The following is a 21,710-nucleotide window of genomic DNA, read 5'->3' on the forward strand; positions in this document are numbered from 1 at the left end:
ATTTGCCCTGACCTTCTTGCCCCTATATCTCAGCATGTGTGTCCTCTTAGTCTAGTTCCCTGCCTCTCTGATAGTAAAGAAAAGGAGGTAGAGCTATAGTTCTCTTCTAGAAGAGAACACGAAGCTTTTCATGTGTCTTTTGTACCTGTGCTCTGTTGTCACTTATAAGGACTGAATAGAATAATTTTTAAAGTAAATTCAGTATTTGTTAGTACATACTACAGAGAGCTAGGCTTTATATCCTAAAAAGAAAATGTAATTCTTCATGAATCCTTCCTTTCAAGATTTTGTTAAAAAATTTTTTCTAACCTACAGAAAAGTTGACAGAATAGTACTGTGAGAACACGTATTATACCATTCCTTATAGATACACTCAGTGCTATTTTGCTACCTTTACTTTATCTTGCTCCCCCTTTATTGATTGATGGTTGATTGATGAGCCATTTAAAAGTAAATTGCAGGTGTCGTGACACTTCATCTGTAAATACTGCTGAGAATAAGGACTGTCTCATATAATTCTAATACCATTTTCACCCCCAAGAAAATTTGTTTCTGTATAATTTCCCTACACTTTTCATAAAAGATCTCTCAAACTATGTACAGATTCAGAATTGTTTTCAGTAGCACATCTAGTTACTGTGTGTAATGTTTTGATTTAGGTCTTTAAAGCTGTAATCTTAGCTCTCTTATTAATGTAATACTTTTACTTTTATGCTTGCTTACAGTTAAAAATGAGTAAAAGTTTTACTAATATCAGTAGGAATTTTTTTTTAATGTTTATTCATTTTTGAGAGAGAGAGTGTGAGCAGGAGAGGGGCAGAGAGAGAGAGGGAGACACAGAATCGGAAGCAGGCTCCAGGCTCTGAGCTGTCAGCACAGAGCCTGACACGGGGCTCGAACTCACAGACCGTGAGATCATGACCTGAGCTGAAGTCGATCGCTTAACCGACTGAGCCACCCAGGCACCCCTTAATGATTAACAGATTAAGAAACTTGATCTCTCATAGAAAATTCCTACTGATGGGGTGCCTGGGTGGCTCAGTCGGTTAAGCGTCTGACTTGGTTCAGGTCATGATCTCATGAGTTCAAGCCCTGCATCAGGCTCTCCGCTGTCAGCACAGAGCCCATTCATTTCCTCTGTCTCCCTCTCTCTCTGCCCTTTCTGCACTTTCTCTCTCTGTGTCTCAAAAATAAACAATTAAAAAAACATTTGTTAATCGTTAAACACTCCCAAGATGCATTCACTATCGCAGTCGCTTGGAATTCACTTCTGGTAGTTATTTACAGAATTCCTATGAAGAACAAAACAGATGAGTTAAATGGCCGGCAGTATGGTGGTGTTGTGGGGGAGGAGATTGGATGTAGGTTAAGCCCTGTGCCTTTTTAAAACTCATTTCTAAAGAAGAAAATTAAGATTTTTTTGTAGTGACTTGTAATGATATTGGCTGTTTTTATAGATGTAAACCTGCATGACATCTTGCACGTCAGACTCCTTGTTGGATCTCAGATTGCAGCAGAGATGCGGGAAGCCATGTATAATCAACTGGGTCTCACTGGCTGTGCTGGAGTGGCTTCTAATAAATTATTGGCAAAATTAGTTTCTGGTGTTTTTAAACCAAATCAACAAACAGTCTTACTACCTGAAAGTTCTCAAGTTCTCATTCAGAGCTTGAACCATGTAAAGGAAATGCCTGGTAAGACGTATATATTTGAAAAGTATACATTAATTGCATTTCTTTAATTTTCAAAATTGTAGATACATGTAATTAATTCTTAGAGCCTGTATCCTTGGCTCTTGGAGGAAACCCAAAACCCTAATGTTCTCTGGAGGGAATCTGGATTAGGAAATCTAGGAAAGTGCTTTTCTAGTTTCACCTACTTTTATTTTAGTATAGTTTGAATATGATCATGAAAGTTATAACCTGGAAACGTGGTCCTTTATTTCCAGTCCCTGCTTCATATTCTTATACTGTACACTGCATTTGGAGAGGGGCATTGGTCTTTTACTAACTCTGCTTTGGGATTATATAGAAAATATTAGGGCTACAAGGGACCTTGCAAAGCATTTAGGCCAAGTTCTTGTTTTAAAAAACTTTTTTTTTTTTTTTTAACATTTATTTATTGTTGAGAGACAGCGACAGACAGAGCATGAGCAGGGGAGGGGCAGAGAGAGAGGGAGACACAGAATCCGAGGCAGGCTCCAGGCTCCAAGCCGTCAGCACAGAGCCCGACGCAGGCGAGCCCACTAACCGTGAGATCATGACCTGAGCCGAAGTCGGACGCTCAACTGACTGAGCCACCCAGGCGCCCCTACCAAGTTCTTATTTTAAAGATGAAGAAACTAATTTTCTTGAGGCGGTTAGTGACGTATTCAGGGCATGGGGCAAATTTCTGTCTTTGAAGATCAAATACTTATGTTTTTATAGACCATTAATAAGGGATGTGTTAAACTTAATTTCTGTGGCATTGCTGGGGAATAAGATGTTATAATAGAATTCTGTGGAAATGAATTTTTAGGACAACTGAGCCTTCAGATGTCATAACTTCATATTTTTAATCCATGTATGTGTGATTACAAACATTTTTGTTCATATAGCTTGCAGTTTTCTGAGTCTGCAACAGTTAACTATGTCAGGTTGTAATAAATTAAGGACTATACTGATACAGTCATAAATAACGTTATTACTTGGCTTTATTTTTTGAGTTCTTGGATTTGTTTCTTTTTTTATAGACTTTCTCTTCCTTATTGCCAAATTGCCAGCCCTCTTTTATTTCAGCTGTGAACATATCTGTTATTCCACTTTAAATTTTTTTTTTAACGTTTTTATTTATTTTTGAGACAGAGAGAGACAGAGCACGAACGGGGGAGGGGCAGAGAGAGAGGGAGACACAGAATCGGAAGCAGGCTCCAGGCTCCGAGCCATCAGCCCAGAGCCCGACGCGGGGCTCGAACTCACAGACCGCGAGATCGTGACCTGAGCTGAAGTCGGACGCTTAATCGACTGAGCCACCCAGGCGCCCTCCTGTTACTCCACTTTAATAATTTCCCCTCCATACCAGTTGGCTTTGATTTACTTCTTTTACTGTGCAGGGAAATCAGAAGACTGTAGAATTAATTTTTTCTTTTTTTTAATTGAGAGAGGGGTGCTTGGATGGCTAAGTCGGTTAAGCGTCTGAATTTCAGCTCAGGTCATGATCTCGCAGTTTGTGGGATAGACCCTACTTCGGACCCTACTTTGGACTTCCAGTGGACAGCTCTCTCCCTCTCTCCTTCTGTCTCTGCCCTTCCCCCACTTACACTCTCTCTGGCATGCTGTCCTTCCCCCCCCCCCCCAATAAATAAATAAGTATTTTAAAAAAGAGAAATAAAGGGGCACTAAATTACCTGAGCATCTCAGGTAAGGTGATAAACTATGACTGAGTGTTAGTGCAACAACTTTTGCTAGGAGTTTTGCCAATGAGTAGATTTTTTTATTTATTTGCTTTATGGCTCTTGTATTTGGGCAAGTAAATATTGGCAGATACGACTTGTGGATAAATGTGTGATATATGCAGGAGTCAGATTAGCTAGTAAGCACATGCTAATTAATTTTATTTAGTGACAGTCTTTCTTTGCATAAATAATAACCATGACTCTTGAATACTTCCAAAATGTTATATAACAGGTGGTAAATACTTCATTTTATCAAGACAGCATTTCTTGGTTATCTCCGTATTCATTATGTTGTACTAGGGTTGTTAGGTTTTGGAAGTGGTTCATTTAAGAGACCCTGAATAGAAGAAGGACAGCCTAGTTTTCAATAAAATTTAATCCTAGCACAATATTCATTATGGTATTGAAAGATGTGTATTATATATACTTGAATTAGCTTTATTTTAAGGAGAAAAGCTACTATAACACTGTGTATTTCTTTTTTGCCTAGGTATTGGCTATAAAACTACCAAACGTCTTGAAGCTCTGGGTATCAGAAGTGTGCATGATCTCCAAACCTTTTCATCCAAAATACTAGAAAAGGAATTAGGAATTTCAGTTGCACAGCGTATTCAGAAGCTCAGTTTTGGAGAGGATAACTCTCCTGTGACACCCTCAGGACCACCTCAGGTATGTGATAATGATATTTATTGTAATTGTTGGCACATTATTTGAGATAAAGATTTCTGGTTTTAGTACTATGTTCTTACTATTCTAATTTGCTTACTAGGTTGAGTACATGATCACTTTCCTATGAGAAGGCTAATTTATTAGATTAGTAAATATTTTTAAATTGAATCTAAGAATTAGTATTTCAGCCTCAAGTTAGCTACCTTGATTAAATGCCACTTAATTTTTAACAGACTTTATTGTATATATTAGCTAAAATATTTCAATTTTTAAGAAATCTTGTTTTCTGAGTAGTCTAATGATTTAAGAAATATAGAGACAGGTATAATCACCCAGTTAACATTGATTGATTTTTTTTCCTATGTGACAGGCACTTTACTAAGTGCTTTACATACCTTAGCCCATTTAATCTTTACAACAAAGCTTTGAGGTAGGTAGTACTATTATTTGTTCATACCTTTTCCCTCTCTCTCATTCTTTTTTTAAGATGAGGATACTGGGGGCGCCTGGGTAGCTCAGTCAGTTAGGTGTTCAACTTCGGCCCAGGTCGTGATCTCACGGTTAGTGAGTTCAAGCCCTGAGTTGGACTCTGTGCTGGTGGCTCAGAGCCTGGAGCCTGCTTTGGATTTGTGTCTCCTTCCCTCTTGCACTGTCTCTCTCTGAAAAATAATTACTCAGTAAATTATTACTAAATAATTACAATTATCTCTCAAAAATAAACATTACAAAAAAATTGGTAAGGATGATGTACTTTAGAAAGGTTAAGTAACATGTCCAAGGTTAAACTCAAATTCAAGTGGTAGGAGATTAAGGGCTTTACTGTAATCATAATCATAGAATAAAGGTTGGAGTTGGTACTAGAGCTTTTTGTGGTTGTTTATCATGAGAGAGAGGGAGAGAGAGCACGCATGCGTGCGCACACACACGTACACACGCATGAGCAGGGGAGGGGAGATGGAGAATCCCGAGCAGGCTCTGTGCTGTCAGTGCAGAGTCCGAATCGGCTCAAATTCATGAACCGTGAGATCATGACATGCGTCGAAATCAAGAGTCGGACGCTTAACCAAGTGAGCCTCCCAGGCACCCCAGGTAGTAGAGCTTTATAATTTTCTTGACTTCCAGTGAGCTTTCTAGTGGAGTACAGTAGTTTGCAGATAAAAAGAGCTCATACAGAAGCAAACTAAATGGCTCAAACTGAGCACCAGAGGTAAATTAGTAAAGAATGTACTGAATATTTGGCATCCACGCTCATAACTGGACTTGCTTATTTGGGTTTATAATAATCCCTATTTGTGCTTCTTTGGTAGTCCTTTAGTGAAGAGGATTCATTTAAAAAATGTTCATCGGAAGTTGAAGCTAAAAATAAGATTGAAGAACTACTTGCCAGTCTTTTGAACAGGTGATTTTCCATTTTGCCATATCATCCTATATATTCTGTGTAAAGTATATAGAAAGTATACTTGATGTTCTTAGAATTTATAGAGTAACTAGAGACCGAACAGTATAAAGAGTGATCATTTATCATTGAATTTCTCTACATTATAAACTGTTGCAAATATAGGGACATATACTCTCAACTAAATTTAATCCGTTTACATTAGTTTTAATTTTAGTAACATTGTGATTATCCTTTGGATCTTAAGCTGCTCATGGTTATCTAAGAGGGTTTTATGGATATCTAGAATCTCTACACCTACAAATTTGTGATGATTGAGGTTAGGAAATTATTCAGACGAACAGTGATGGAGAGAGTAGAAGAACGCTTCTATCTCCTTTGCCTCAGACTGTGTGAAAGAAAATGGAGTCAGACAAAGGAATAGCTAAGTGGGGCTATGCGTGAGCAGGGAGAGTGAGGGCGGTGTGTGCGGGGCACTGGTCTGGAAGGACATGAAAGTGTCAGCTGGGGGATTAGGAGTGTACGAATAGCATAGCATAAATGGAACAAGATGTTGAGTTTCTGATGCTCCTTTCCTATCATATATCTATTTCTCAGTATTCCATACAAGAGTATGATCTCTTTGCCTCCCATTTCTTTGATTTCTCAAAGTAAGGTGTTAGGGGTCTAGCACTTTTGGGTATCTGTGCTTCTGTAATGACTGTAACTATGACTAGAGAGAAAGGTTTTAGATGACTGTAAGTGTCAGTAAACTGACGAGGGAAAATTTCCTACAGCTTTGCTGTCACCTGCTGTGTGGTTCTCATGTCTTGAGCAGAGCCAGAGCGCATGGTTTGCTGCCTGGGCTGTGGCTGGCTGAATGACCCAGCTCCGGTGATATAACTCAGGCTGGGCCTGTGAGTATGTTGCTGAAACTGGGTCATCCACTTTGCTTCAGCTAAACGGAGGACTGCTGTGAAATGCCGGGCCATTGGCAAGAGTTCTGCAGGTAGAGAAGCCACAGAAATTTTACAGCCCAGAAGAATCAGCCCAGAAATGAGACTAGATGCTTTAAACCTGTAATTACCACCTATGGGTGGCTCAGCCGATTAAATGTCTTACTTTTGATTTTGACTCTGGTTATGATCTTACCGTTGTGAGATTGAGCCCTGCATTGGGTTCAGTGTAGAGTGCAAAGCCTGCTTGGGATTCTCTCTCTCTCTCCCTGCCCCGCCCCCCCATGTTTTCTCCCTGTCTCTTTCAAAATAACATAAACTTAAAAAAAAAATTACTGTGAATTACTGAGAAACTGTGAACCGTTTCTCCTTATCTCTGCTTGCCACTCCCTCTACACCATGGCCCCTAATTTCAGTGACTGAGATATAATACCATCCATGTGACGGGCAAAAAAATAATTGTGTTTGTGTGAATGTGTTTTTTTTCGAGAAGAGTATATGATAACTAATGGTATAGCTATGTAAGAGGTGTAAAATCATAGAATTTTTTTATAACTTTTTTTAATGTTTATTTTTGAGAGAGAGAGAGAGCAAGCTCGAGCACACGCAAGTGGGGAAGGGGCAGAGAGTGAGGGAGACACAGAATCCAAAGCACGCTCCAGGCGCCGAGCTGTCAGCACACATCCCGACTTGGGACTTGAACTCACTAACCGTGGGATCATGACCTGAGCCAAAGTCAGATACTCAACCAACTCAACCACCCAGATGCCTCTAAAATCACATAATTTTTAACCCGTCCTCTGGGCACTAGTTTAAGCTTGCTTAGAATATGACCTTTTCTTAATATGTCTTAATTAGTTATAGGAACCAAGTCAGACTCTTTGAATAATGACTTAGTAGAAGACACTTAACTGGAAGGTATTTAAACTAGTAATGTGTTTACAGGAACCATTTAAGATATCTTATTATTTTAGTAAGGCAACAATCAAGTCTTGCGAAAGAAAAATAAGAGAAAAAATTATTTTTTACAAAAATCCAAATTTTCTAGTTCAGAATTCAATTTGAGTATGTTTAACAATGTACAATATTTGTATTTTGTGTTTGTGATTTTTAATACATTGCCATACATATAAAAAGGAAAATATTATTTTTTAATGACATTTATTGTAGTAATTAGATTTTCTGCTTTTTAAGTGAATTTTGTATCTCATTAAAACTTTTGTTTTCAACACTAAAACTAAGACCATTTGAATGAAACACTTTTTAAGATGCATGTACGTGTACTTATTTTCTTAAATGTGGCATATAATTGGTCTTTCAAGTTATTACTCTAATTTGCCATATAATGGTGGTATTACTGTCTCCTTGGATCTTTTCAGGGAGTGCTTTTTGACAAAATTATCTCATTAAAATTTTTTTCTTTTTGTAATCCTTTTTTCCTGTGTAAAAAATCTGTCATTTTTCATGTATTTGCCTCTGTCAGTGAATGATTCTCTTAGTTTCTTAAATTTCCTGATTTTAATATATTGCTTTTAGTTATGTTTGGATTTGAATTATAAAAATGGCTTGTTATAATTATGTAATTGTATCTTATTTCTGTTCTTTTCTGATTGCCCTCAATTCTGAGTGAGGCCTGAGAGCCTTAACATTTAAGATTTCAGAGCTTTGGTGCATAGACTTGGTGACTATTCAGACACTTGTATTGCTTCCTGCCTAGTTATCAACTATGTTTATAATTGTTACGGTGATACCCTTAGGTTCAAAAAAAAAAAAAACTTTAAGTAATACTTTTCTGATTCCTTGTTTCCACTTTCTCTTTACTTTTAGAGTATGCCAAGATGGAAGGAAGCCACATACAATAAGATTAATAATCCGTCGGTATTCACCTGAGAATCACTGTAGCCGTGAGAGTCGTCAGTGCCCTATTCCATCGCATGTAATTCAGAAGTTAGGGACAGGTTTGGGATATTTTTCTAATAATTTAATTGGCAGATTGAACTCTTAAAAAAACAAAAACAAAAACTTTGAATTAGCAATATGGCCCAAAGATGGAGAGTCTTCACAGGGAGTTAGTTAGCTATTAAATACCTGCATTATATCAGGAATTTTCACAGAACGACTTTGTTGTTTGTTGTTTTTTAATAGATAATAAAAATAAAGCTGCAGTTAACAGTGTTCCCCAAGTACAGAGAAAACAAAACTGATAATGCGTTACATGATTCAAGATAACTTCTTTATGGGCATTTAGGTCGTTTCCATTTTTTGGCTATTATGAAAAATGGTGCTATGAACATTTGCATGCAATTCATTGGGCAGATATATGTTTTTGTTTATCTTGGGTAGATTACAGAGAGTGGAACTGCTGGGTTGTATGTTAAGTTGAACTTTTAAGAAACTGCCAAACAGTTTTCTGAAGTGAGTATAAACATTTGTATTCTTACCAAGAATGCATGAAGGTTCTAGGCTTTCATATTCTCTTCACACTTAGTATTGTCAGTTTCTTTTTTTTTTTTTCTTTCTGTTTAATTTCTTTAATGTTTCCAATACTAATATTTTTTCCAAAAAGTAGAGGAAACATCTCCAGGTATTTATCTAGCATTTATAATTTTCATACAGAAATGGTATATGCCATAGTGCCATAGTTTTAACATTAAAAAATAATTATTGTAAATTATAGTAAATTATAAAAGTATTCACATACATAATCATTATAAGAATTCAGAGTTTTACAAACTAAAATAAGAGAAAAAAGTAATTTTTTCAATTTAAATCAAAAGTCTAATATTTTAGGACGTTTACTTCATCATTCATTTATTTATACTAGTTGCTTTGGTATACTTTTAGGTTGGATAAGATATATCTTCTCTTTGTTATAGGGTATCTATTCCATTATTTTAGGTACACTTTCTTGAGCAGAATGTATGTATAATGATATAATGATTATGTATATATAATGATATACAAATTATAGCTTTTTGCATGTTAATATAAGTTGGTGTATTTTACTATAGTCATTCTTGTGGCCTTGTAGTAGTATTTCATTGTGTTTTGGTTTTTTTTTTTTTTTTACTTTTATGGATAATGCTTTTGGTGGTCTATGTAAAAATTCTTTGCCTAACCCAAAAGTCACAGATATTTCCTCCTGTGTTTTCTTTTAGAAATGTATAGTTTTGGGGTGCCTAGGTGACTCAGTCTATTAAGCATCCGGCTCTTGATTTTCGGTCAGGTCATGAACTCATGGTTTGTGAGATTGAGCCCACCTCAGGCTCTGTGCTGACAGTGCAGAACCTGCTTGGTTTTCTCTCTGCCTTTCTCTCTGCCTGCTCGTGCATGCTCTCTCTCTCAGAATAAGTAAACATTTAAAAACCTTAAAAAAAAAAAAAAAAAGAAATGTATAGTTTTAGGGGCACCTGGGTGGCTCAGTCGGTTGAGTGTCTAACTCTTGATTTCAGCTCAGGTCATGATCTCACAGTTGTGAAACTGAGCCCTGCGTCAGGCTCAGCATGAAATTCAGAGCCTGCTTGGGATTCTCTCTCACTCCCTCTTTCTTTGCCACTCCCCTGCTTGTGCTCTCTCTCAAAATAAATAAATAAACTTTAAAAAAAAAAAAAAAGGGCACCTGGGTGGCTCAGTCAGTTAAACGTCTGACTCTTGGTTTTGGCACAGGTCATGATCTCACAGTTCATGAGTTTGAGCTCCACGTTGGGTTCTGTGCTGACAGCTGGGAGCCTGCTTGGAATTCTCTCTGCCCCTCCCTCCCTCCCTCTCTCTCTCTCTGTCTCTCTCAAATAAACATTTCAAAAAATTAAAAAAAAAATTATAGTTTTAAGCTTTACACTTAGATCCACTTTGAGTAAATATTTATGTATGGTGTAAGAATCTTAGTTCATTCTTTTGTATATGGATATCCAGTTGTTCCAACAGAATTTGTTAAATAGACTCCTCTTTCTCTCTTGAATTGTCATGGCACCTTTGTTAAAAACTAACTGACAACAGAAGTGTTTCTTTCTTTATATGCTTAGTCCATTGATTTATATGGTTATCCTTCTACCAGTGCTACCCTGATACTTTGTTGTAAGTTTTGAAATTAAGTAGTGTAAGTTCTCCAGCTTTGTTCTTTTTTGAAATTCTTTTGGCTATACATGATCCTGGGCTTTTGTTTGTGGGAAGATTTTAAAATAGGAATTTGATTTGTGTATTTGTTTTAAGTTTATTCAAATTTTGTATTTATTTTGAGTCAGTTTTAGTAATTTTTAATCTTACAGGAATGTATCCATTTCATCCAAGTTGTCTAATTTGTTGGCATGAAGTTGTCAGTATTCTTTTATTATCCTTCTAATTTTTGTAGGATCTATAGTGATGTCTCCTCTTTCATTCCTGATTTTGGTGATTCACGTATTCTCTTTTTTTCTTTATCATTCTAGCAAAGGTTTATCTGAGTGAGGCCTTATTCAGGTTTTATTTGTCTTTTCTAAGATCCAACTTTTGGTATCATTGATTTCTGTGTTGTTTTTCTACTTTCTATTTCATGTATTTTTGCCCTGTCTTTGTTATTGCCTTCTTTTTTCTTGCTTTAAGTTTAATTTGCCTTTTCCCCTCTGGTTTCTTAAGATGGAAGCTTACATTATTTATTTTATACAGCTTTATTTTCTAATAATTCAAGTTTAAAATTATACATTTCCTTTTAGTAGTGCTTTAGCTTCATTCCATAATTTTTGTTGTATTTCCTTTTCATTAAGGTCAAAATTACTTCTAATATCCTTGTGATTTCTTCTTTGACCCCAATCTTGTTTAGAAATTTGTTTAATTTCCAAGTATTTGATGGTTTCCCAAATTTCATTCTGTTGTTGATTTCTACTTTAATTTCATATTGATCAGAGAACATATTTTGAGTATTTTCAGTCTGTTCAGATTTATTGAGTCTAATTTTATTGCCTAGCATATGGTCTGTCCTGGAAAATGCACCATTTATGTTTGAAATGAAGAGTTGAGCAACACTATCAAACCATTCTCTGTAACTAAAATGTATGGAAAACTCTACCAACGCAGCATTTTTGAATGACAATTTGTCCGGATATATAATTCTTGACAGTTTTTCCTTCCATACTGTGACTATACTATTCTCTTGTCTTCTGGTTTCCATTATTTATGGTGAGAAAAGAGTTTTCTATTAATAGTGTTATCAGTCTCCTTCCAATCAAGAGAGAAAAACCACACAAAAATTTGCATAGAGAAAGTTTCACAAAATTATTAAACCATGATGGGGAGTGACTCTAAAGGTATAAAGAGAACTCTTTTTTTGTTTGTTTTTTAATGTTTGTTTATTTATTGTAAGAAGGAGAGAGAGAGTACACACATCGGGGAGGGGCAGAGAGAGAGGGAGGGAGAGAATCCCAAGCAGGCTCTGCACTGTCCTTTAAGAGGTACCCAAGGACTAAGGAAAAGTACTCAGGGAAGGACAAACTTGGAAAGGAGAGTCCCCCTACCCCTCAAGGAGAAGGTGTGGTTGCAGAACATTGGATGGTAGAGAAATCCTTTGAATTCCCTGGCCCAGAGCTGGTCCATAGTTACTGGGTGAGGAGAAAACCATCCTCTGATCTGTGGATAGCTGGTGGGCACACAGAAGGAGTTGGGATGGTGGGAGCTTGCTTACTGGTGAGGCAGTGCATGAGTTGGAGTATGCAGTGTTCATGTTGGGAGGGCTTCTGTTACCAACCTTTTAGGATGCAGGCAAGCTGAGGCTAGTGGCTACTTGTGCTGAAGCAATCTGTATTCTGCTAGTGCAAAGGTGGAAGGGATGGTGCCTGCATAGGAAGAGCTGGAGGAAGCAACCACCTAAGTCAAGGCAGTTAGGTGAGTGTGTAGAATGAGTTGGGGCACTTCCTGGTAGGTATGGTGTTTGAGTTGGTAGTGCCATGGTACATAGTCACTAAGCTCAGACTTGGGCTCGAGGTTGCTTAGGGACTGGGCATTCCACATGTGTGTGATATGGCAAGCACTGTTAGATGTGCCCACATGTACTACCAACAAACCAAGTAATGAATGGAAGCAAGAAAAATTAAATGGCAATACATCCAGGAAGAGAAGCTGCCTTTCTCCTTTAGTGGTCTTCTGGTGTTCTCTAATGACAAAACTTAGTATCCTATTCAATGTAGAAAATTTTAAAGAGTCTAAGCATTATCAGAGCAGGTACTGAAGGGTGAATTTGGAGCTGAGTTGTACTGCACTATAACAACAATTGTATTGTTATTCTCCTTCATGTGATGGGTCATTTGTCTCTTTGTTTTTCAGCAGTTTGACCATGATGTGTCTAAAAGTATGGAATCTTTGTGTTTTTCTTACTTGGGATTTATTGAGCTTCTTGATTCTGTAGATGAATTTTTTAATGAAATTTGCAGAATTTTAGGCTCTTATTTCTTCAAAAACTCTTTCTTGCCCTTTTTTCCCTCTCATCTCCTCTGCGATTCTCATTGTGAATATGTTGATATGCTTGATAGTGTCCTACAGATATGTGCAATTCTGTTCATTTTTTCTTCAGTCTTTTTTCTCTCCTTTTTCAGATTGGATTTCTTTTTTTTTTTTTTTTAAGATTTTTATTTTTTGAAGTAATTTCTATACCCAATGTGGGGCTCAAACTTAGAACCCTAAAGTCAAGAGTCTCATGCTCTACTGAGGCAGCCAGGTACCCCAAGATTGGATAATTTCTATTGAGTTGCCTTCAAGTTCTCTTGATTCAGCTATCCAAACCACTGTTGCCCATCTAGTGATTTTATTTGTTTTGATTACTGTAATTTTAACTCTAGATTTGCTATTTGCTTTATTTGTGTGTTTGATTCTGTTTCCTTATGAGATTCTCCTTTCTTGGTAGTCTATCATATTTTACTTTAATTCCTTAAAATAGATTTCTTTAATTCTTTGAACATGTCCATGGTAGCAGCTTTGAAGTCTGCTAAATCCAACTCAAAGTCAATTTCTATCGACTGCTTTTTCCTCCTGACTAGATCACACTCCTGTTTCTTTATGTATTATAATATTTTGTTTGAAAAATGGACATTTCAGATAATGGGTTTTAGCAACTCTAGATTTGGATTTTTTTTCCTGTGGGCTCCCCGCCCCCCCCCCGCCGCCTTTTTCTTTTCTAACTTGTCTGAACTTAAGCCACAGAATCTACCTCCCCTGTGATTTGTAGCCTCTGATTTCTCTGCTTAGCTTTCTTTTTTTTTTTAATTTAAATTAAAAAAATTTATTTTGGCTTCTAGGCTACCCCTGTGTCTACATAGTTTAGTAGTTAGCCAACGACTGGTCAAAGCTTTTGCCTGAATGCTAGAGCCTTTCTACCTTCTGTCAGTAGATAAGTGCATGGGTTGGAGAGCACTTTACAAAATTAAGCCATTTTCAGGGTGCTGGGGTTGCTCAGTTGTTTGAACATCTGACTTGATTTCAGCGTAGGTCGTGATCCCAGGGTCATAGGATGGAGCTCTGCGCTGAGCATGGAACCTGTTTGGGATATTCTCTCTCTCTCTCTCTCTCTCTCTCTCTCTCTCTCTCTCCCCCCCCCCCCCCGCTGCCCCTCTCCCCAGCTTATGCCCTCTCTCTTTCTCTCTCTAAAATTAAAAAAAAAGAAAAAAAAAGTGAGGCCATTTTCAGCTCTGCCTTAGGGGCTTTTATTTTCTGTAGCCCACTTGCATGTTCCGTGTATGTTGGTTGCCATTCTGTTCAGTCCCATGTGGAGAGCTTGGGCCTTCTCTGGCCTCGCCTTCACGTGCATGCAGTCTCCCAGTCGGCTGGGTTGGGAGGAGAGCTTATCCAGTCCCTCTATGGCTCTCTCATTTCCAGATCTCCTGGGTAAATTTTTGGCTGGTCCACTGATGTTTTTGCTCATTCCAGTCACAACTACAACCTCAGGCTAGAGTGCTATGCAGTTTCCCCATTTGTTTCCTACCAGGTTTATTCACTTCACTGGGCTTCTGCCTCTGCCTCAAATCAAGTCTGTCCTTTCTGGCAACAGAGCTGCTGGCTTTCACAGCCAGCCTCACCTGGCAGGATTGCTGCGTGAAGATATGAACAATCCCAGCCAGTAAGGTTGCTGTCTCGTACTTTCTTATCTAAGTTCTCAGTTCATTTGCCTTTCATTCATTTCCAGACCCTCAAAATGGCTGTTTTGGGGAGTTTTGTTCAGTTTTGTTTCTCCAGTTTTTTTAATTAGAGGGAGAAAAAGCATGGTGGGGGCGGGTGGAGAGAGAGAGAGACAGACAGAGAGAGAGAGAGAATCCAAAGCAGGCTCTGCATTGTCAACCTAGAGCCCGATGCTGGGCTTGAATTCACGAACCTTGAGATCATGACCAGATCCGACGTCGGGCACTCAACTAACTCAGCCACCCAGCCACCCAATTTTGTTAAGTTTTATTACGATTTTATGGGGAAATTTTCTTACCTCATGACACTTCCATAACCAGAAGTCCTGTATTTCAAATCTTTTGAAAACTTTAACTCATTTGGCATTTTGTCTTAGTGTTTAGGTTGGCTCAGTTTAGTATATAATGTCAAGGTGTTTTCAATGATATCTATTTAAGATTTTAACTTTTTAATTGAAGCAGTATACATTAGATTAAGCTTTTAATATTGATTACGATACAGTGTGCTTAGATATTGTCTTGTCAAACATTTTATTTAGGAAATTATGATGTGATGACTCCAATGGTTGATATACTTATGAAACTTTTTCGAAATATGGTGAATGTGAAGATGCCATTTCATCTTACCCTTTTAAGTGTGTGCCTCTGCAACCTTAAAGCATTAACTACTGCTAAGAAAGGGACTATTGATTATTATTTAACACCATCATTATCGACAACTTCCCGCTCTGGCAAGCGCAGTTTTGTGAGTACACTGTTTGATTTGTGTGGTTAAGTTACAAATCTAAGTTTGTGTTCCATGGATACAATTTAGAAATTCCTCCAGATAATATTGTTCAAATGACTTACTCGTATATTGTACCCATTACATGAGCATCACTGGATAAAAGAGAAAACCACTATGGAGGTTCCTTGTTTTGGGAGTGTTAACTTCCAAAAGTTTGGAGCAACCTTTCTCCAAAAACTGCACTACGGATAGCCATAAGGAACTAATAGCAACAGTCTGTCATCATGAAAGACTTAACAGAAAATCGCAAGATTCTACTGATGAGAAAATTACCTTTCCTTTTGACATTGATCTTGAAATTTTCTATGAACTACCAGAAGAGGTACAAAAAGAGGAATATGATGATTAGCTAATATGTGAAAATATTTCCAGATATTGGCAATAAAAAAAAATTATACATAAGCTACCAGTGTCCCCCCAATGTTTTGCTAAAGTATTTACATTTTCTTAGTTTTAAAATTATATTAAATTTTGATAGCAAGATTGATATAATACAACTACTGATTCTACAGTTGTAGAAATTAAGAGTGTGGCAGTAGAGAAGCAGAGGCCAGTCATATTTTCAGGTGACTAAAAACAAAAGCCTATATATATGGCCATTTAGCACACCTCTAGTTACTAAATATGGGATGTTTTAGAAAATAATCATATTTTACTAAATTGTTCTTGCTTATAGTTAACTGTTAATTTAAAATGATTTTATTATTTTCTTTGTTTTAATGTTTAATTAGTATAATTTCAGTAATATTTTCATTTACATTTAAGTTTAAAATGAGAACAGAATACTGTTACAGAAATAATGAATTAGTACCCTCTTCAAATTACTTTTTTCCTGTGGCCCTTTTATTCTCTTTATTAACTGAAATTTAAGGAGGTATTTATTTTTTGCTTCTTTAAAAAAATTTGTTTTTAATGTTTATTTTTCAGAGACAGAGTGTGAGTGGGGGAGGGGCAGAGAGAGAGAGAAAGCACAGAATCTGAAGAGGCTCCAGGCTCTGAGCTGTTGGCACAGGGCCCGACGTGGGGCTCGAACTCACAAGCCGTGAGATCGTGACCTGAGCTGAAGTTGGATGCTTAACCGACTGAGCCACCCAGGCGCCCCTGTTTTTTACTTCTTAATCTGTAGAATCAGAATTGTAAGACTTTAATTTATAGTGGTAGTAGGTAAATATAAGTGGAATACAGTAAATATAGTGTGCCAGATCTCTTCCTTTACTATTTTGTTGTATTGATGTTTCCTGAGTTATATTTGACTGTGAATACATTTTCATGGTGCTCAAAACTGGAGGGAAAATTTAAGTGAAAAACTTTACATAGAAAAATTATGCAAATTAGGGGCACCCGGGTGACTCATTGGTTATCCAACTTTGGCTCAGGTCATGATCTTGCCATTCATGGGTTCTAGCCCTGCATTGGGCTTTGTGTTTACAGCTCAGAACCTGAAACCTGCTTTGGATTCTGTGTGTCCTCTCTGCCCCTCCCCTGCTTGTACTGTCTCTCTCTCTCAAAAATAAATATTAAAAAAAAAAAAAACTTAAAAATTTAAAGACAAATTATGCAAATTAGAGCTGAAGATGTTTTTTGAATTTTTATGTAAATGTAAACAGTGTTAACATTTTAATACTGACATTGGATTTTTATCATAGAAAATTTTTTTTTCTTTCTGTTAAACGTTACACTTCAGAATAGGGATTGTATGAAAACCAGTCCTTGATTCATTCATTCTTTCTTTCTTTCTTTCTTTCTTTCTTTCTTTCTTTCTTTCTTTCTTTCTTTCATTTATTTATGAATGATACTCTTAGGTGAATCATTTATTTTCTAGGCCATCATTCCTTTATCCACAGAATTGGAAATGTGAAAACACGATTGTTAAGATCCTTTCCAAGTTTCCAAACACATACCTATCTTCTGGCTCAATGCTATCTAGGAAGGAAACCTCTCCCTAGAATAGTGAATAAAAATGCACACAATAGTGTGACTAATTATGGTGGATTTATCATCTCTAGTTGTTTGGAACTGGCCAAAAGAATTGAAATTATTGAGTAGGATAGAAACATGTTGGTCAGATAATGGCTATAGTCATGCTTCAGCAGTATGAATATTTAAAAGATACCAGACATCTTAAACTACTGTGTTATCCTTGTGTTCTAGAAAATGAAAGACACTCATGTGGAAGATTTTTCCAAAGACAAAGAAACAAGTTGGGATTTTCTACCATCTGGAAGAATTGAAAGTACAAGAACTGGGGAAGCTCCAGTAGATACTACACATTTTTCTAAAGAAAAAGACACTGATGAATTCCCACTCTGGTCACTTTCTGAAGGTATTGACCAAGAAGTCTTTAAGGAACTTCCAGTAGATATTCAAGAAGAAATCCTTTCTGGAAAATCTGGAGAAAAACTTGAAGGCAAAGAAAGTTTGAGTTGTCCATTACATGCTTCTAGAGGAGTATTATCTTTCTTTTCTACAAAACAAATGAAAGATAGTCCCTTAAATCCTAAAGATCATTTATCCAGTAGCAAACAGATGTCTTCTTCCTGTGAACCAGGAACATCAGGTTTAAGTAGCAGTAGTTGCTCTTCTCCGTCTAGCCAAAAGGATTATTCACATTATTTAGACAGTAGATTAAAAGATGAACAAATGAGCCAAGGACCTAAAGAATCTCAAGGATTTCATTTTTCACATACAAACCCCGCTGTATCTATTTTCCATTCATTTCCAAATTTGCAGAGTGAGCAACTTTTCTCCACAAACCGCACTACAGATAGCCATAAGGAACCACTAGCAACAGTCTCTCATCATGAAGGACTTCCAGAAAATAGAGAGCAAGATTCTACTGATGAGAAAATTACCTTTCCTTCTGACATTGATCCTGAAGTTTTCTATGAACTACCAGAAGAGGTACAAAAAGAGCTGTTGGCACACTGGAAGAGAACAGGATCAGATTTCCACGTTGTACATAAATAAGCATGTTCAGAAAAAAGGTCTAGAAAGCAAAGGAAAGGCCATTGTTCTCAGATCTGGCAGTTTATTAAGCTCCTCTAAATTAAACACTAATAGATATTCAATAATGTAGAAATCTAACATAAGATGTTCCAGATAAAAGCAAGTGTAGTAATGGGAAGTAAATTCTGGCACAAAACATAAAAATATTTATAACAGAAATAATGTAAAATGACCTTCTTATTTCTAAAGCTATTTTATATTGCTTTTCAATAAAAAGAGTATCATGGTTAGTACATTTCCCATAAATTAAGGGGTGGGGTGGGAGATATATGTACCTATATGTAAAAAATAGGCTAGCTAAATCATTGCTATAATATAGCAAATAACATTTTTTTTCTGTGAAATAATGAAATGGCTCAAGAAATATAGCCCATTAGGAAACTTCCAAATAAGAAATTCTGCTGCTATCTATTAAAAAATCAGTTATCTTTGGCTGAAGTACTATGTACTGTTTAATAAGTTGATTTTTTAAAAAAATACCAAAGCAATGTATGTTCAGTTAATGCTTCTGTGTACGCTAGAACCTACTATATTGCCTAGCACATAGAAGGCACTCAAGAAATAATGAATGGTGTGGCAGGGGCCAGGTGGGAAGTTGGGCAGGGGAGTGTACATGTTGCAGAGAACTAGAAGGAACTCTTCATCCAGGTACATTAAAGGGAGGGTGGACCCCAAAAAGGCAGTATGATAGGTTTTTTAGAATGCTAGGTAATGGAAGAATTCATTTCCTTCTGGCTAGTCTTTCAAAAAAAAAAAAAAAATTTTTTTTTTTAGTGTTTATTTTTGAGACAGAGAGAGACAGCATGAGCAGGGGAGGGGCAGAGAGAGAGGGAGACAGAATCTGAGGCAGGCCCCAGTCTCTGAGCTGTCAGCACAGAGCCCAATGTGGGGCTTGAGCTCAAGAACCGCAAGATCATGACCTGAGCAAAGTCGGACGCTTAACCAACCGACTGAGCCACCCACGCGCCCCTACTTCTGGCTAGTCTTTAGAGTTTTAAAGTAATGATTAGATGTTTTTGCATCTTCTTTTTGGAGATGAGACTATGGATGTCCTACCTACAGCAGATATATGCAGGCACTAAATTGATAGGTGTCAGTTTTTCCCATTCATTGCTTTCTCCTTTTGTCTGCAAGATTAAAAATTGGGTATATAAGATTGTGGACATCCTGTAATTTGCAAGACATAAGGAAGTTTCTAGAACACACCAAAGTATACCTCAGCACTGATTTAGAAGAGGCCTGTTCTCAAGTTTATAACCTTTGCAGATATAATCTAAAGACAAAAATAAAGTACACAAATGTGAATAAAGAGTAGTGTAAAGGTGCTTTCTTCTAGGTAAGACATTTTAGGTTAGTTTTAGATTCCTTGAAATTTGAGAATTTCCTTACCAAGGATTTTTAACAGGGAGTTTAGGGTTATCAAAAACAACTTGGAGCAAAAACATCAAAAGGTACTCATAAGCAAATATTTAGTACTCTGCATCAAAGACTCTGGAATTTTCTACATGTAGTAGACAGGTAAGGTTGTTACATTGATAAAAAGAATATATATTTTTTTAGATAATCCATTTTTTTAAAAGTTTCTAATAATCCTTGTATTAGTTCAGCCAGAAATTATTAGACAGCTAGAAAGGTTTAAAAGAAAAAAAGGCTAAGAAGAGTAAAACACTCTTGGCCAGTTTAAAAAGAACGTAAAGTAATAGTTAAAAGTACACCTTCTGAAGAGAGAGAACGCAGGGGGTAAATCACAGCGTTGCTACATATTCTGTGACCTTTAGTTAGTCTTTCAGCATCTTTGTGCCTCCACGTTCTGAGTTTTTAGGTTATCTTTTATTTCCATCTCCTTTTAATCTTTTAGCTATTCTATATTCTTTTCTTAAACTGGCCAAAACTGTTTTACGCCCCTTTGGTGTTCTCCAGATTTACTCTAATGTTTGGAGATGTAAATTTCCTTTATTAATCTCAGTATGTGCTGGCTTCCTGTGTCTTTGACATCTGTTCTATAAAATTTTTGGCCACTGACTGATTGGACAAATGATGGCCTCTCTTACTCCACCCTTCATGTTTGTTAAAATTTCATCTTGTTTATCTGTGCTGCATTTTGGTTCATTTCCTCAACTTTGTCTCTTGTTCTTTAATTTGTTTTTCAGCATTGTCTGATCTACTGTTTAAAACACTAATGATGGGGGTGCCTGGATGGCTCAATTGGTTAAGCATCTGACTCTTGATTTCAGCTCAGGTCATGATCTCACGGTTCATTCCACACTGGCAGTGTGGAGTCTGCTTGGGATTCTTTCTCTCTCCCTCTCTCTCTGCCCCTGCCCCACTCGCTCTTGCTTTCTCTCTAAAATAAATAAATAAACTTAAAAAAAAACACTAATGATGGCTTTAATTTTAGTAATTATATTTTTCATTTGATTCTTTTTCTCATCTTCCTATTTATTCATTATAGTCTCATATCAGTCCATTTCTAATTTTTAAAAACTCAAAAATACTTTATATTTTTAATCATTTCAGTATTTTAAATCTTTTTAAGTCTAAGTTTTTGGATATTGTCATGTACCATTTTGGCCTGTTTCCTTGTGTGAGTGGCTGAGCTTAGTCTGTGGGAAGACAAAGGACCTAGATTGTGCTTGATTCCCTTCAGATTTGATTTGCATTTGCTTCCAGTGAGTCAGTATCAATCCCTTTGGCACCACAGTAGCCCCTTCAAGGTCCTTCCTGAATGCGGTTGTCTTAGTTTGTCTTATTTTCATCTCCCTGGCCTTGCTACTGTCCCAAGGTTTTGTCTTCAGAGGTGGATGGCAGGCTGCTGTCAGCATTTGCTGTCAGGGTAAACCCCACCTTTCAAATTTGCTTTTTGCCTGATGCTTCCTGATCCTTTCCTGCTTTTGTTTCAGCTCATTGTTTTCCTCCCTGTGATTGTAGGGGATTGAGGCCGGGACATTCTCCTTACATAGTTGAATGAACAGTGAGTTAAAAGGTGTGTTTTCTCCAGAATCTAGCGTTTTGTATTGGGAGAACTGAAAGTATCTGTCCCACCAATAGTGCCAAAGTGCAAATCTATTTGGATTTATTTTTTCCATATTGTTTTGTGCTTTCTGTTTTTCTCTTTTCTGTGCTATGCTTTTTTCCCCATTCTTTCATCTTTTTGGATTGCTTGAATTTTTTATTATGTATTTTCCCTTGACTGATTTGAAATGTAAACATTCTAAGTACTCTTGATTACTCTTAAGAATTTAACATGCTTAACATCCCCAAATGGTAAATACATGTACCCTCTTTCCAAAAATCACAAAGTTGTTAAAATATGTTAATTCTGGTCAGATTCCTTTAGTATTTTATAGAG

At 36.8% G+C, this 21,710-nt stretch overlaps 1 protein-coding gene across 2 annotated transcripts in view; it reads left to right on the forward strand.

Moving 5' to 3' along the window:
- The window catches only part of POLI (DNA polymerase iota), a 29,268-nt gene extending 10,125 nt beyond the window's left edge, over positions 1–19,143 (forward strand). For both annotated transcript variants that reach the window (XM_042962184.1, XM_042962185.1), the window contains exons 5-10: positions 1,458–1,694; positions 3,924–4,102; positions 5,410–5,501; positions 8,261–8,391; positions 15,108–15,313; positions 17,507–19,143. In XM_042962184.1, coding sequence (XP_042818118.1) covers positions 1,458–1,694; positions 3,924–4,102; positions 5,410–5,501; positions 8,261–8,391; positions 15,108–15,313; positions 17,507–18,322 — 1,661 coding nt within the window. In that variant the 3' untranslated portion in view covers positions 18,323–19,143. The remainder of the gene's footprint in view (positions 1–1,457; positions 1,695–3,923; positions 4,103–5,409; positions 5,502–8,260; positions 8,392–15,107; positions 15,314–17,506) is intronic.
- The last annotated feature ends 2,567 nt before the right edge of the window (positions 19,144–21,710 follow it).

The sequence above is a fragment of the Panthera tigris genome, chromosome D3 (genome assembly GCF_018350195.1).
Source record: "Panthera tigris isolate Pti1 chromosome D3, P.tigris_Pti1_mat1.1, whole genome shotgun sequence".
NCBI classification, from domain to species: domain Eukaryota; kingdom Metazoa; phylum Chordata; class Mammalia; order Carnivora; family Felidae; genus Panthera; species Panthera tigris.